The following is a 16,320-nucleotide window of genomic DNA, read 5'->3' as shown; positions in this document are numbered from 1 at the left end:
ATATATGTAACGATATGTCCTATATGTCCATCTCAGTATACGGTGCTATACAACACGTGTCCAAATATAGCAACTAGCAGTAGTGCAAGAAAAGGGGGCAGAGGCGACAATCACAAGTACACCAAAGTGTTATAAAGTGTTATACCCCACTGCCCCATGAGACCAATGGCGCCTTACAGAGGGGCAGATACATGGAGAGCATATAACCCAAACCACCGGGGCTTATAGTAATATAATTCATGTTCAGTCCAAGTAGCTATTTACATATACTAAGGACTGGTGTACTGTTCTATGATATATCATCCTATTACAATGTGATACTGTATATTATTACTATTCCATAGGGTGGGCATCAGAGCATTGATAGATAGTCTAGGACAGGGATAGGGAACCTTCGGCTCTCCGGCTGCTGTGAAACTACAACTCCCAGCATGCTCCATTCACTTCCATGGGAGTTCCAAGAACAGCAGAGCCAGTATGCATGCTGGGAGTTGTAGTTTTGTAACAGCTGGAGAGCTGAGGGTTCCCTATCCCTGGTCTAGGACCTTCAATGAGTTATCATCATGGAGATAAGTTTGTAGGCTTTTATGTCATATCTCTCTTTCGGGCCGGATGCCTTTTGATCCTGGTCTCCTACATAATTTTGCATTTGATCCTGTAACTTTGAGTAAATTTGTCTCCACTTTCCAGCCATTATTTTGCAAAATCAATGGTAACCCTCAGTGGCTCATCAAGGTCTGCCACCCAAAATCCACACAACGGTGAAAACCGGTCATGTGACTAGCGCCCATTCAATGACAGTGAAAGTAATATGGCCACATGACATCACACGGTTGCATTAATTTCACTTTTGGTGAATGGGGACAACTCACATTACTAATACTTTGACGGTCTGTTGTCACGGACCATAAAATGTAAGTCATGCTATATCTTTGTAAGTTTTTAGGGATCCTTCTTACAATGTATCCATGATAATGTGTGTCCCCGAAGTGTGCAAACGGCCATTAAAAATTTACATTTTTGCCCAGTCGCTTTCAGTGTTGGTTGCCTGACTTAGTCCTCGGTTGGGTTACCTGGCACTTTCAGCTAAAGATTTGCGGGGCATATTTAGTTCTGCGCCACCTTTGCTACTTGATGTGGGAATTGTACACCAGCTATGAGTAAGGTTCAGTTTCGTTTTCTTGTTTTCAGTCTTTATTTTGTGCCCACATTCCAGTTTATACCCTGCGCCCATGTGCCAGTCCTGTGCCGTATCCTGTTCCGTGTCCTGTGCCAGTCCTATGCTGTGTCCTGTGCCGTGTCCTGTGCCAGTCCTATGCTGTGTCCTGTGCCGTGTCCTGTGCCAGTCCTATGCTGTGCCCTGTGCTGTGTCCTGTGCCAGTCCTGTGCTGTGTCCTGTGCCGTGTCCTGTGCCAGTCCTATGCTGTGCCCTGTGCTGTGTTCTGTGCCAGTCCTATGCTGTGTCCTGTGCCGTGTCCTGTACCGTGTCCTGTGTCATGTCCTGTATTGTGCCCATGTGCCAGTCCTGTTCCTGTCCTGTTCCGTGTCCTGTGCTGTGCCCTGTGCTGTGTTCTGTGCCAGTCCTGTGCCGTGTCCTGTGCCGTGTCCTGTGCTGTGTTCTGTGGCAGTCCTATGCTGTGCCCTATGCTGTGTCCTGTGCTGTGTCCTATGCTGTGTCCTGTGTCGTGTCCTGTGCTGTGTTCTGTGGCAGTCCTATGCTGTGTCCTGTGCTGTGTTCTGTGCTGTGTCCTATGCTGTGTCCTGTGTCGTGTCCTGTGCTGTGTTCTGTGGCAGTCCTATGCTGTGTCCTGTGCTGTGTTCTGTGCTGTGTCCTATGCTGTGTCCTATGCTGTGTCCTATGCTGTGTCCTGTGCTGTGTTCTGTGCTGTGTTCTGTGCCATGTCCTGTGCTGTGTCCTGTGCTGTGTTCTGTGCCATGTCCTGTGCTGTGTTCTGTGCTGTGTCCTATGCTGTCCCCTGTGCTGTGTTCTGTGCTGTGTCCTGTGCTGTGTTCTGTGCTGTGTCCTGTGCTGTGTTCTGTGCCAGTCCTAATCTGTGTTCTGTGCTGTGTCCTGTGCTGTGTCCTGTGCCATGTCCTGTGCTGTCCCCTATGCTGTGTCCTGTGCCATGTCCTGTGCTGTGTCCTGTGCTGTGCCATGTCCTGTGCCGTGTCCTGTGCTGTGTCCTGTGCTGTGTTCTGTGCTGTGTCCTGTGCTGTGTTCTGTGCTGTGTCCTGTGCTGTGTCCTATGCTGTGTCCTGTGCTGTGTTCTGTGCCAGTCCTAATCTGTGTCCTGTGCTGTGTCCTGTGCCATGTCCTGTGCTGTGCCCTGTGCTGTGTCCTGTGCCATGTCCTATGCTGTGCCCTGTGCTGTGTTCTGTGCCAGTCCTAATCTGTGTCCTGTGCTGTCCCCTGTGCTGTGTCCTGTGCCATGTCCTGTGTTGTATCCTGTGCATTCACTTACATAATATATTTCTGTAAAATCATTTTAGCAATAGGTTTGTTTCCCTAGGTAAATGCCCTTATAAGCTGCTTGTGTCCTGCACCTACATTGACTCCTTATATGGATTGCATTGTCTTGTAACTTCCCTTTTATGGCAGTAAACTTCATACATAATTCATTCAGAGCTTCTTATCCTCCTGTGTAAATATTATCCGCTTGTACCTGAAGTCATTCTGCCATATAATAACCTGCGCAGAGCTTGCACCTTGGACTCACGTGACCAGAAATAATAGCCTGCAGCTAACACTCCCCGTGCTGAGATCACCCGCCACCATGTATATATGTATAACACTCCACACACTCTCATATCCAGTGTGCAGGGGAAATGGAGCTGGGAATAACAGGGACCATCCTCCTGACCTTGTGTGTCACTGTCATCCTCTACATCTTCACATGGAGAAGAACATTGAAGAGCAAAAACTTGCCCCCTGGACCTCCCACCCTTCCTGTGTTGGGGACTGCTTTGCATGTGAGCATTACTGAAATGCCCCAGTCTTTGGTGAAGGTGAGTAATGGGGGGATTAAGGGGTCCCAAGGGCTCTGGGCTGTACAGAAAGTGCGCCCTCCCATTCACACTAAAGATCCCTATGACAGTGTTCCGTTACGTCCCTCCGCACAGTATAATGTCCTATATGGCCCCCATACGTTGTAATGTCATATAGTGGCCCCTCCACTCAGTATAATGTCCTATATGGCCTCCATACGTTATAATGTCACATAGTGGCCCCTCCAATCAGTATAATGTCCTTTATGGCCCCCCATACGTTATAATGTCACATAGTGGCCCCTCCGCACAGTATAATGTCCTATATGGCCCCCCATACGTTATAATGTCACATAGCAGCCCCTCCACACAGTATAATGTCCTATATGGCCCCCCATACATTATAATGTCACATAGTGGCCCCTCCGCACAGTATAATGTCCTATATGGCCCCCCATACGTTATAATGTCACATAGCAGCCCCTCCACACAGTATAATGTCCTATATGGCCCCCATACGTTATAATGTCACATATTGGCCCCTCCAATCAGTATAATGTCCTATATGGCCCCCCATACATTATAATGTCACATAGTGGCCCCTCCGCACAGTATAATGTCCTATATGGCCCCCCATACGTTATAATGTCACATAGCAGCCCCTCCACACAGTATAATGTCCTATATGGCCCCCATACGTTATAATGTCACATAGCAGCCCCTCCGCACAGTATGACATAATGGCACAAACGTAGGGATGGTTTAATATTTGGGGTTCATCACCCAAAAAATACCATTATACTACGAGGTCTCATATTAAGCAGAATAAAAATAACCAAGCATTTTTCACCTCTCTTGGAGTCCCCACTCTCTTCGGGAATTTTCTGACCTCCATATTAACATCGGTCAAATGCCAAGCGCTGACTGGGCATCAATGGTCAGATGGGGTATGTCAACATCACAAGCAGTGTGCCCCATGTGACCTCTGAGACCCAATCACAAGCCTCAGTAGTAGGGTTGAGCCGATCTTTAGATTTCAAGCTCAATTTTAAAATCCGATTTCTGATCATTTTCCAGCCGATCTCGATCCCGATCTCGATCGTGAAATTTGCTTGATCGCCGATCGGAGACCGGTCTTTTCCATCCCAATCCTCAAACCTAGTCAATGCTTCTCTAAGGGAAAAGTCACTTTTAGGGTTGAGCTGATCTTGAGATAACCTCCGATCTCGATCCCGCTGGAAAAGATCGGATCGGAATTCTGATCGCGATTGTGAAATTTACTCGATCGCCGATCGGAATATGATCTTTTCCGATCCCAATTGCTCAACCCTACTCAGTAATGATCCCAGGGCACCTGACAAATTTCAGAGGTGGAATAGTCCTGAAGAGGAGGCTGGGACCAGATACCCCAGAGAATAATAGTGTAGAACCAAAAACATTTGGAATCCGTTGGCTTATCCCCTACCCATTCATTCCACTTTGAGAAAAATAAACTATTAACCTTATTATTCTGAAAGATGTAACTAGAACCCATCCCCCAACCCACAGAATGGAGTAAAAACTTGCCTTCCCCTTTGAATCATAGACGTCCGATGCGACTCGTAGCATTGGATCCCAATAGAAGCCATATAGCAGTATTGGGTGATGTGTAGTGTAATGATTTCAGTATCGGTTTGGATTTATTTGCGTCTACTTCAATTTGGGGGTATAGATCTCTGCACCCTTCTTCCATAACCAATGCAGAGATCCACTCCAAGGAGTGGCGTCTATTCTGGAGAACCTGATGTGAATGTCCATTACACGGATGGTCCATTGGTTTCAGTGGGTGCCGCGATTCTGAACCGATGGTTGGTGGATACTTCTGTGGCCGTAGTGTTTGTGATCTCATCTGATGACTTGTTTTATGTGTCGCTCTTCACCATTTAGTGCAATACTCTATTATTACATCTCATGTTTATTCTTCAGCTCAGCAAGCAGTATGGGCCGGTGTTCACAGTATTTATTGGCAATATTCCTATGGTGGTCCTTGCTGGCTACGATTGTGTAAAAGAAGCCTTAGTGGATCGCAGCGATGTCTTTACTGCAAGGGGAAACGCATTTTTCTCAAGTGCGGTTTTCAAGGATTTTGGTGAGTAGTGATAATAGTGAAAAAATTCTGGCCCTTAAAGGTAGACTTCTAAATATGATGAGTTTATTGTTTCCACAATTATAAGCATCCACCAAAACGTTTTGGTCCCATGGACCTTCATCAGGACATTGGATGTAAGGAGGTAAAGGGGAATAGAGTTGAAGCCATGTGGAATGTTCTGGAGATGGAGCGGAACATCCCACCAAGCAATAAGAGTAGAGTCATTGGGCACCAACCTAATGGTCTCCAGGCAATGGAGGACAAAATGAGTGACCCTGAGACACCAAAGAATGGCATGGGAGACAGCAGCAATAACACTGATCGCTAAGGACCCGGAAGCATTACCAAAAGGCTTTATTTATGCAAGTATTTTTTTTACGTTTTTTTTCCTTATGAAAGGGATTGCTCTAAGTAACGGCGAGCGATGGAAACAGTTACGTCGATTCTCACTCACCACCCTAAGAAACTTTGGGATGGGGAAAAGAGACCTCGGGGACCGGATCCAAGAAGAGGCCCATTTTCTGGTGGAAAGGTTCAGAAATAATGGAGGTTTGTAAGAATTTATCACAGTATAACGCAACCAATATTTAGAAACAGACAAGTCTTGTCATTGGATACAGAATTACTGTAATGAAAGAATTGTTAGATGATCGGCTCAACCCTAGTAAGGAGCTAATGCCAATTTCTTAGAGCTCTCTTATGTCTTCATATAGGAAATCTGTTTGACCCAACTGATTCATTGCGTTTGGCTGTCTCCAATGTCATCTGCTCAGTTGTGTTTGGAGAACGCTTTGATTATGAAGATAAGAAGTTTATGACCCTATTGTCTTTACTGCAAGAACAGCTGTCTCTTCTGACCTCTGCTTGGGGCATTGTAAGTCAATATGAACAGCATCTTATACAACGTTAAGCTCCAACTATTGAGTTACGTGAATTAAAAAATTAATTTCTTTTTGCAGCTTCTCAATCTGTTTCCAAGGGCTTCCTATTATATCCCAGGACCTCATAGGAAGGTCTTCTCAAACATTGAGAGACAGAAAGAATTCATCCTCCAAGCTGTTGAGAACCACAAGAAGACGATTGACGTCAACTGCCCTCGAGATTTCATTGATAGTTTCCTTATAAAGATGGAGGAGGTAATATCAATAACTTACAAAATGTATCCTAGTTCAGAGAAGGGAATCCCACTTCCTCCCAGGACTAAAGGTTCTAGTGATACTTGTTTTCAATCTATATAGTCTATATATTAGGATTCATGTTCTAGGTGGAGGACTCAGTTACTTCTGGTGACATGACTGAGCAGGAATTTCTAGTAATACATATTTCCAGAATTTGCTTCATTCACATCATCACCAGAGTCTCTTTTGGAAACCACCAAAAATTGCCAAAGAGAAAAGTCCTGCCTATGGGTCCATTGGTGTCCGTGTGTAACCTCTTAGTGGCCTGGCTCTCCGTCATTTGCTCCCCCAAAACCTGGTGCAGATGTGAACCTAGCCTATGCCAGTTTTCTATACCATCTTTGACACACAGTCCTCTCCTGCACTATATTGTTCCTTCTACACCTCAAGCAGTGCAGGAACCAAGACAGGTCGGGGCAGGAGTCTCCACCCTACAAGTTTATTGTAACTCATAAAATTGACCCCAGTTAGACCTTAAATCTACACCCACTCCCAACCAAAACCTCTCCTGATAAAGACTGGTGAACTGCAGATGCCGCTTATATGAGGCTCCATGTACAAGTCAAACATTTTTATCATTAAATCATACATGAGGTGGAAAGAGTTGAATGATAGTTGCTATTGGGGATGTCCTCCAACAACTGACAACAATTAGCCCAACTATGTGTTCTGTTGTGACAGATGTTGTCAGAGAGTTTCTTCTTGTTCCAAAACTAAATATAGAAGGAGCCTTGTGACATCTTCATTTATCAGATAGGTCATTGCTATAACATTTTGTGGCCAGTGACCATATCATATGTTCAAATCTACAGGAGAAGGACAAACCAAATACTGAATTCCATTTTGAGAACTTGTTTGGATGTGTGATGGATCTGTTTACTGCTGGAATAGAAACTACCAATACAACGATGAAACAAGCCCTCCTGATCCTTCTCAAATACCCCGATGTGGCAAGTAAGTCTGCTATATACTGTAAACTCTATCTAGTGGGACTCATGAAGCCAACCTTAAGTTGTGATGAGGAGAGGTGGATTAGAAAAGACTCTCAAATAATTGCAGCTGTTACACTCTTTGTTAGATAAGAGGCTAGGAGTGCACAGAATGAGGCCACACATCAGTTCACCAGTCAGAAGGTTGTATCCACTGGAACCAAACAATGAATGGCACTAAACAGAGAGAAAACCATGATGAATAAATTCCGATATACAGACGGAAAATTGTAAAAGTTATCATTAAACAAACCATAGCATTGCTCCCATGCTCCCCATCCATTACCACGGTGTTCTGTGCATTGTGTCTTCCTCCTTACACCATCTCTTCTGTGACGTCATGTGCCCGAGGTCACCACTGAGGCCTGTGATTGGGCCTGCGCAGTGACATGGGCAACCCAGCGCCATTTTAGACAATTTGCTATGTCCGAACACAGGACGAAATGGGGTTTGCCCATCTGTAATCTATACTTCCTCATGATTTGCTGTCTCCTGTTGTTAGGGCTTCTTGTAAGCCATTATGGATGAACTTACCTAGTCTTTGAGGTCATGTTATCTCTTTCTCCATGATTTTGGCCGCCATTTATTTGAGTCATACAAAAAAAAAACAACTCACAAAATATTTGGGTTTTCTCAAATCCAAGTAGTTAAAAAAAATCGTAACACGCCCAGCAGTTATGAGGCCTCGTATTTACAGGGTCGAGCCCGGGGTCTAGATTTATTAAAATTTGTATTTGTTTAGGGGTCTGTCCTGAGGACTGAAATAATTTAAGGGTCTTCTCTTTATTATGGGGGTTTGCTCCATAATGTTTGCATTAGTTTTTAGGATGTCTGCCCTGGAGTCCATAGAAGGAGTTAATATGGAAGGTGACTAGGTGTGTGGTCTTGGTTATAGTATCTGATGTACAATGTTTGCCTGCAGGGAAGATACAGGAAGAGATAGACAATGTGATTGGACAAAGTCGGAGCCCTACCATGGAGGATCGAACTAACATGCCCTATACAAATGCTGTGATTCACGAGATCCAGAGATTCGCTGACATCATCCCTCTGGGACTTGCACATGCGGCCAGCGAGAGCACAACTTTCAGAGGATACAGCATCCCAAAGGTGAGGACAAGACAGGACGTTTACTCTTACGTTACATTTATTGTAGATTTTATAGATTCTGCCTTGTAAATGCTGCAAATTGATTGGATATGACATATTAACCTGACAATATTAGACAGAATCTCTAAATCTTTGGTTCATTGTATCTAGGCAGGGAGACCATGATACTTGCCAGACCCTCCTATCAAAGGCTCCTCTTTAAAAAATTCTCCAAACCTTAGGCTAGACCATCAATATGAGGTTGGTGAAGTCCAACTCTCAGCATGGGCTTCATACACAATACCAAAAACAGATGATCTCTGGGGAGCCAAGTGTCAGATCCCCAACGATCTGGCGGTAGGTCATTAGTAAGAAGTCTTGGAGAACCTTTAGTTGATCTTGTACAGTAGCAGTCAGACCAAGCGTGCGTCACTCAATGGCTAAGAGTCAAGACTGTAGTCACAAGATGATCTTTATAATAACTAACCTCTTGATTTTATGTTTCAGGATACAATTGTGTCCCCATTGTTGACATCTGTTCTAAAAGACCCCAAGTATTTTGAGCAACCAGAAAAATTTGACCCAGGACATTTCTTGGATGAAAATGGATGTTTCAAGAACAACGAGGCTTTTATTCCATTCTCCACTGGTAATGGGACATATGATTGGGAGCATTTTCCTTTTACAACCGAAAGGGGCCGTAACTTCCAGCAGTGACCCCATAGATACACTCCAGGCTATTGTGTCAGGGATAAAGTAAGACTATTTGGCTAGGGCCCCACGTTGCGGAAACACAAAGAATAGCTACAAAAGTAACAGGAAATATCTAGGAATTCTTATACTTCTCTCATCTGCTCAATCCACTTCTGGCTTTGATTCAAAAAATCACAGTAAAATCTACAACAAAAAAATCTGCGTTTCCACAACGTGGGGGCTTAGATTTTCACTAATCCACAGCATTTGGAGATGTTGCAACCAGGATTGCTATCTTGAGTCCATGTTGGATTGAGATGAGTTGCTTACAAGGGTGGAATATAATGCATTTTATAGGTGCATCAAGGCTACAACCATTAGGCTAATCTATAAGAATTTTCTTATACATTTGGTGACCTATTCTTTGGGTGGGTCCTCAATCCAAGATCATCAGGAATCCATCACCCCTGGGATCTACAGATCAGCTGTGATTTAGAGACCAAACATTCATAGGATATCTTGTTTCCATTAGTTGGTCCATGTAATTGTGTAATGGATCAGCTCACTGTCCAGCTGACAATCTTTTATACAGAATGAAAGAATATGGAAGGAATGATCGCAACAATGATAGTTCCTCCTCCATGTCCTATCCTCAGTCGGCTTATTGTTCTCAGCCTGTATTGGCTGTGTAATAGGATCCGGGATCTGAAAACAATCCAAGACCTTCCATTTCTATAGTTTATGTCCTATCACTATGGCAGAGGCTGAGAAGTTTTAACACTGTCCATATTATCACCCACAGGAAAGCGGAGCTGTCTAGGAGAGGGGCTAGCCCGCATGGAGATCTTCCTCATGTTGACCGCCATACTGCAGAAGTTTAACCTGAAATCCAACAAAGCTCCTGAAGATCTAGAAATTACCCCCCAACCTGGGACAAGTGGACTCATAGCCCGAACATATCAGCTCTCTGTGGAACCCAGATGACAATAAATGGACTGGACTCCTAGAAATAATGCCCTTGTCTGTATAGTTTATAAGCTTTGTATCGTATTCATGTATTATTAAACCGTGTTCGATGATACATTGGCAGTCTGTGATGTGTGGATGTCTCTGTGGCCTCTGAGGACCAAATAAAGAAAATGGCGTCTTCTTCCCAACCATCATCTGGGACCACATAGTGTAGGGTATGGGATAGGGTTGGGTTATAACATGGCCCTATGTATATAGAGATCACATGAGTTTACTGTAGGCCTCATTTACAAGGGCAAGTCAATACTATGGGCAAAGAAAATGGGCTCGTGGCTTGATCCATGGTATGCCTTGGCAGACTGGTGTATTGTTTCTTCAGAGACTATCTTCAGGCCCTTCCTGGACTAGGATTTTAGGAGACAATATTTATGGCTTCTGGGTTAGTTTATGTGTAGTCTTGATGTCCACATGTAGCCCACATCTACTTAGACTTTTTTTTTTTTTTTGTAGATTGTGAGCCCCACATAGAGCTCACAATGTACATTTTTCCCTATCAATATGTCTTTGGAATATGGGATGGAAATCCATGCAAACATGGGGAGAACATACAAACTCCTTGCAGATGGGTTTTTTCCCTTGGTGGGAATTGAACACCAGGACTCCAGCCCTGCAAGGCTCCAGTGCTAACCACTGAGCCACCGTGTGGCCCCTATCTACTTAGACTTTCACCTATCCCTAATCCATCACTAATCAATATTTGGCATGACTGATCCAGTTTGTAATGAGCTGATTCATTATACATTTTTCAAAAATTTCAAGTTCACCTGAATCGGAAAGTGTAGTTCGCAGGTCTTTTCCCTCTTCAGGCTTTTTCTGGCCATCTGAAAGATGTCGGTGGCCCTTGGGGAGACCAGAAGAGGCCCAAAAAGGTAGAGGACCCGCACTGTATGCTTGATGAACCCAGGAACCTAATAGTGGTTTGTGGGTGCCTAACAACTAGGGTTGAGCAATTGGGATTGGGAAAGATCAGATCTCGATCGGTGATTGAGAAAATTTCACATCGAGATCGGCTGGAAAATGATTGAAAATTGGATTTTGAAATCTCAAGATCGGCTCAACCTTTCTATATATCTATAATATACAATTGGGGTTGAGCAATCGGAATCGGGAAAGATCGAATCCCGACCGGTGATCGAGCAAATTTCACGATCGGGATCGGCTGGAAAATGAACGGAAATCGGATTTTAAAATCGATACTGAAATCTAAAGATCGGCTCAACCCTACTAACAACAAAAATTCTCGGATTCAGCCAAGCTCAAAATTTTTGGAAAAATTCATTGCGACCTTCTTTGTGGTATTGATTATTAATGCATTCGTATTGATGGGCTAGTGATAGAAATCTGACTGAGTTGAGGAGGGAGGGAGAGAAAAGGCTGTCAGACTATGTAGGGACACGCCCCTTTGACAAATAGAATAGTAATGTATCATTATCATTTTATTCTGACAGTTCTACGAGGAGTAACAGAGCAATGTCCCTGTTATATGAGTATAAAACAGGATCAGAATTGCTATTTCATGGAGAATACAAGAATTTGTTATGAAATAACTTTTGGTTCTGATCAGGACACAACTGGGGGGGGATCTTGAAAATATTTGTGAAAGGAATCTCCAAGATTTGCCTCGAATAACAAACTCAAATGTGACAAGCAAACTATACCAGATATTATGCAGAGAGGACGTAACGCTTGGCTGCCACATATGGTGCAATCATCTGTATAGGCTGAGTGGTGTCCCTGGAGAGCAGTCCCGGATGTATATACTGTATACAATCTGTTCACATGGGGTGGGGCTCGCACGAACATAAGACAGAAGTGACAACAGCCTGCACAAATCTCTGCACCTCGGCAGCCTCCTCCTCCTCCTCCTCCTCCTCCTCTCCAGTGATCCAGGTGAGAGCAAGTTCTCTGCAGGCTTCCTTCTTCCACCAAATCCTTCTTCTTGCCTTGCAGACTATTACAGGGAGAATACCCGAGAGGTCGCGTGTGTATCTGCGTTCTGTTGTACTCTGGTGTCAGCCATGTCACTCATTGCAGTAGGATTAAGTCTGATCTTAGCTCTAGTTTATTATGTAGGGTCAGTAGAGTGCATTAGTGTATTATTAGGCACCGCCGGCCCCGTTCCAGTGTTTGCAGGCGGTGCTATATGAGGTGCTGTATGACGGGTTGTGTTTGCAGATTAGACATGATAAAACAACCATGTAGTGTTCAGTATAGACAGCTGTGACCTCTAATGTGACCGCACACAAATGCATCAAGATACAAACATACCATGAAGCCGTTCTGTACACCGTGCAGGAAATATTGAATCTCTTTTTTGACTCTGTGCAATCTGACGAGAGACTTGTAAGACGGCAGAACTATGTTTGCATCATGAGCACCCTGGCCCCTTCTGATGGCGCCCTCAATCACCTACAAGATGTACTGCGGACATTTCTACAACTGCAGGTAGATGTGAGACGTCTGATTGGCGTCGCTTTTACGGCTGGTGCAAAAAATCTGTCTAGTCTGAGAGAAGTGACAACCGATGAGCTAAGAGCCCGGGCTGCAATGTAAACGATGGAAGGTCTAACAATCTAGCCCTCTATTCACACAACAGTCACGCGGCCGCATCAGTTTCACTGTCTACGAATGGGGGCCATTCACATGGCCAATATATTGACCATCATAGTGGGATTATGGTACACTTAGCGGGATCATGGTACACGTAGCGGGATCATGGTACACGTAGCAGTCCATCACGATCTAGGCTATGTTGTATTTTTGTCCGTTTTCACAGATTCCTCCATACATTGCAATATAATATAAGGAATCTGCGCAAACGGCTGACTCTCGGAGGCAAATTGGCTGTAAAAAAGTTACATCTGAATGTAAACGAATGTGATTTCCAGAATATGAGGGATGTATGGGAAATCTTTGCAAGGGAACCAGTTAAGAGGAATATAAAGAATGTCTTATGTAGACTGGAGTTTGCATGTGGAGAGGTATCTGGAGGTTATCCCACATCTATATGGAGGGGGTAGGTCGTATACAGTCCTGTATGTCATGGTTTGAATATTGAACTCAATTCACTGGGCAATGGGAAGCCAAGGAGGCACAGTCTATGAAGGAGATCATCAGGGCATGAGTTGGTGGCTCTAAGAGGTAGTAAGGGCTTGGGTAGAAGGAAAGACTCAACAAGGAGGCAGATATGGGAGACCGGGGAAGTGTGGAGCCATTCACTAATAGGTCAAATGGGCGTGGCGAGCCATCAGGGGAAATAATGAACTCAACAGTCTTTTATTTATGCTGCTATTATTGGGGCTACAATGGAGACCACATAGTAGGATCATGGTACACATAGCGGAATTATGGTACACATAGTGGGATTATGGTACACATAGCAGGATCATGGTACACATAGTGGGATTATGGTACACATAGCGGGATCATGGTACACATAGCGGGATTATGGTACACATAGTGGGATTATGGTACACATAGCGGGATCATGGTACACATAGCGGGATTATGGTACACATAGTGGGATTATGGTACACATAGTGGGATCATGGCACACATAGCGGGATCATGGTACACATAGCGGGATCATGGTACACATAGCGGGATCATGGCACACATAGCGGGATCATAGTACACATACCGGGATTATGGTACACATAGTAGGATCATGGTACACATAGCGGAATTATGGTACACATAGTGGGATTATGGTACACATAGCGGGATTATGGTACACATAGCGGGATCATGGCACACATAGCGGGATCATGGTACACATAGCGGGATCATGGTACACATAGTGGGATTATGGTACACATAGCGGGATTATGGCACACATAGCGGAATTATGGTACACATAGTGGGATTATGGTACACATAGCAGGATCATGGTACACATAGCAGGATTATGGTACACATAGTGGGATTATGGTACACATAGCGGAATTATGGTACACATAGCAGGATCATGGTACACATAGCGGGATTATGGTACACATAGTAGGATCATGGTACACATAGCGGGATTATGGTACACATAGTGGGATCATGGCACACATAGTAGGATCATGGTACACATAGCGGAATTATGGTACACATAGCAGGATCATGGCACACATAGCAGGATCATGGCACACATAGCAGGATTATGGTACACATAGTGGGATTATGGTACACATAGCAGGATCATGGTACACATAGCGGGATCATGGTACACATAGCGGGATTATGGTACACATAGTAGGATCATGGTACACATAGTGGGATTATGGTACACATAGTAGGATTATGGTACACATAGCGGAATTATGGTACACATAGTAGGATTATGGTACACATAGCGGAATTATGGTACACATAGTAGGATTATGGTACACATAGCAGGATCATGGTACACATAGCGGGATTATGGTACACATAGCAGGATTATGGCACACATAGCGGGATCATGGTACACATAGCGGGATCATGGTACACATAGCGGAATTATGGTACACATAGTGGGATTATGGTACACATAGTGGGATTATGGTACACATAGCGGGATCATGGTACACATAGCGGGATTATGGTACACATAGTAGGATCATGGTACACATAGCAGGATTATGGTACACATAGTGGGATCATGGCACACATAGTAGGATCATGGTACACATAGCGGAATTATGGTACACATAGCAGGATCATGGCACACATAGCAGGATCATGGCACACATAGCAGGATTATGGTACACATAGTGGGATTATGGTACACATAGCAGGATCATGGTACACATAGCGGGATCATGGTACACATAGCGGGATTATGGTACACATAGTAGGATCATGGTACACATAGTGGGATTATGGTACACATAGTAGGATTATGGTACACATAGCGGAATTATGGTACACATAGTAGGATTATGGTACACATAGCGGAATTATGGTACACATAGTAGGATTATGGTACACATAGCAGGATCATGGTACACATAGCGGGATTATGGTACACATAGCAGGATTATGGCACACATAGCGGGATCATGGTACACATAGCGGGATCATGGTACACATAGCGGAATTATGGTACACATAGTGGGATTATGGTACACATAGCGGGATCATGGTACACATAGCGGGATTATGGTACACATAGTGGGATTATGGTACACATAGCAGGATCATGGTACACATAGCAGGATCATGGTACACATAGCGGGATTATGGTACACATAGTGGGATCATGGCACACATAGTAGGATTATGGTACACATAGCGGAATTATGGTACACATAGTAGGATTATGGTACACATAGCAGGATCATGGTACACATAGCGGGATTATGGTACACATAGCAGGATTATGGCACACATAGCGGGATCATGGTACACATAGCGGGATCATGGTACACATAGCGGGATTATGGTACACATAGTGGGATTATGGTACACATAGCAGGATCATGGTACACATAGCAGGATCATGGTACACATAGCGGGATCATGGTACACATAGCGGGATCATGGTACACATAGCGGAATTATGGTACACATAGTGGGATTATGGTACACATAGCAGGATCATGGTACACATAGCGGGATCATGGTACACATAGTGGGATTATGGTACACATAGTGGGATTATGGTACACATAGCAGGATCATGGTACACATAGCAGGATCATGGTACACATAGCAGGATTATGGTACACATAGCGGGATTATGGTACACATAGCAGGATCATGGTACACATAGCGGGATTATGGTACACATAGTGGGATTATGGTACACATAGTGGGATTATGGTACACATAGCAGGATCATGGTACACATAGCGGGATCATGGTACACATAGCGGGATTATGGTACACATAGCGGGATCATGGTACACATAGCGGGATCATGGTACACATAGCAGGATTATGGTACACATAGCGGGATCATGGCACACATAGCGGGATCATGGTACACATAGTGGGTTTATGGTACACATAGCGGGATCATGGTACACATAGCGGGATCATGGTACACATAGCGGGATTATGGTACACATAGCGGGATCATGGTACACATAGCGGAATTATGGTACACATAGCGGGATCATGGTACACATAGCAGGATTATGGTACACATAGCGGGATCATGGCACACATAGCGGGATCATGGTACACATAGCGGGATCATGGTACACATAGCGGGATCATGGTACACATAGTAGGATCATGGCACACATAGCGGGATCAT

The 16,320-nt window shown here is 44.2% G+C and overlaps 1 protein-coding gene across 1 annotated transcript; it reads left to right on the top strand.

The window, feature by feature from the left end:
• The first annotated feature begins 2,826 nt into the window (after positions 1-2,826).
• On the top strand, positions 2,827-10,073 carry LOC142184150 (cytochrome P450 2C8-like). Its single transcript, XM_075258881.1, has 9 exons — positions 2,827-3,006; positions 4,951-5,113; positions 5,513-5,662; positions 5,827-5,987; positions 6,073-6,249; positions 7,104-7,245; positions 8,203-8,390; positions 8,877-9,018; positions 9,865-10,073. The coding sequence occupies exons 1-9, from the start codon at positions 2,827-2,829 to the stop codon at positions 10,044-10,046; spliced, it is 1,485 nt and encodes a 494-aa protein (XP_075114982.1). The 3' UTR covers positions 10,047-10,073.
• The last annotated feature ends 6,247 nt before the right edge of the window (positions 10,074-16,320 follow it).

The sequence above is a fragment of the Leptodactylus fuscus genome, chromosome 11 (assembly GCF_031893055.1).
Source record: "Leptodactylus fuscus isolate aLepFus1 chromosome 11, aLepFus1.hap2, whole genome shotgun sequence".
Lineage (NCBI taxonomy): Eukaryota > Metazoa > Chordata > Amphibia > Anura > Leptodactylidae > Leptodactylus > Leptodactylus fuscus.
This window is presented reverse-complemented; position numbering and strand designations above follow the sequence as displayed.

Excerpts from the sequence above, each read along its gene's own strand:
- LOC142184150 (XM_075258881.1), top strand. The coding sequence starts at position 2,827 with ATGGAGCTGGGAATAACAGGGACCATCCTCCTGACCTTGTGTGTCACT. Across the intron at positions 3,007-4,950 it reads TGCCCCAGTCTTTGGTGAAG|CTCAGCAAGCAGTATGGGCC; the intron begins GTGAGTAATGGG and ends TTTATTCTTCAG. Across the intron at positions 5,114-5,512 it reads TGCGGTTTTCAAGGATTTTG|GGATTGCTCTAAGTAACGGC; the intron begins GTGAGTAGTGAT and ends TCCTTATGAAAG.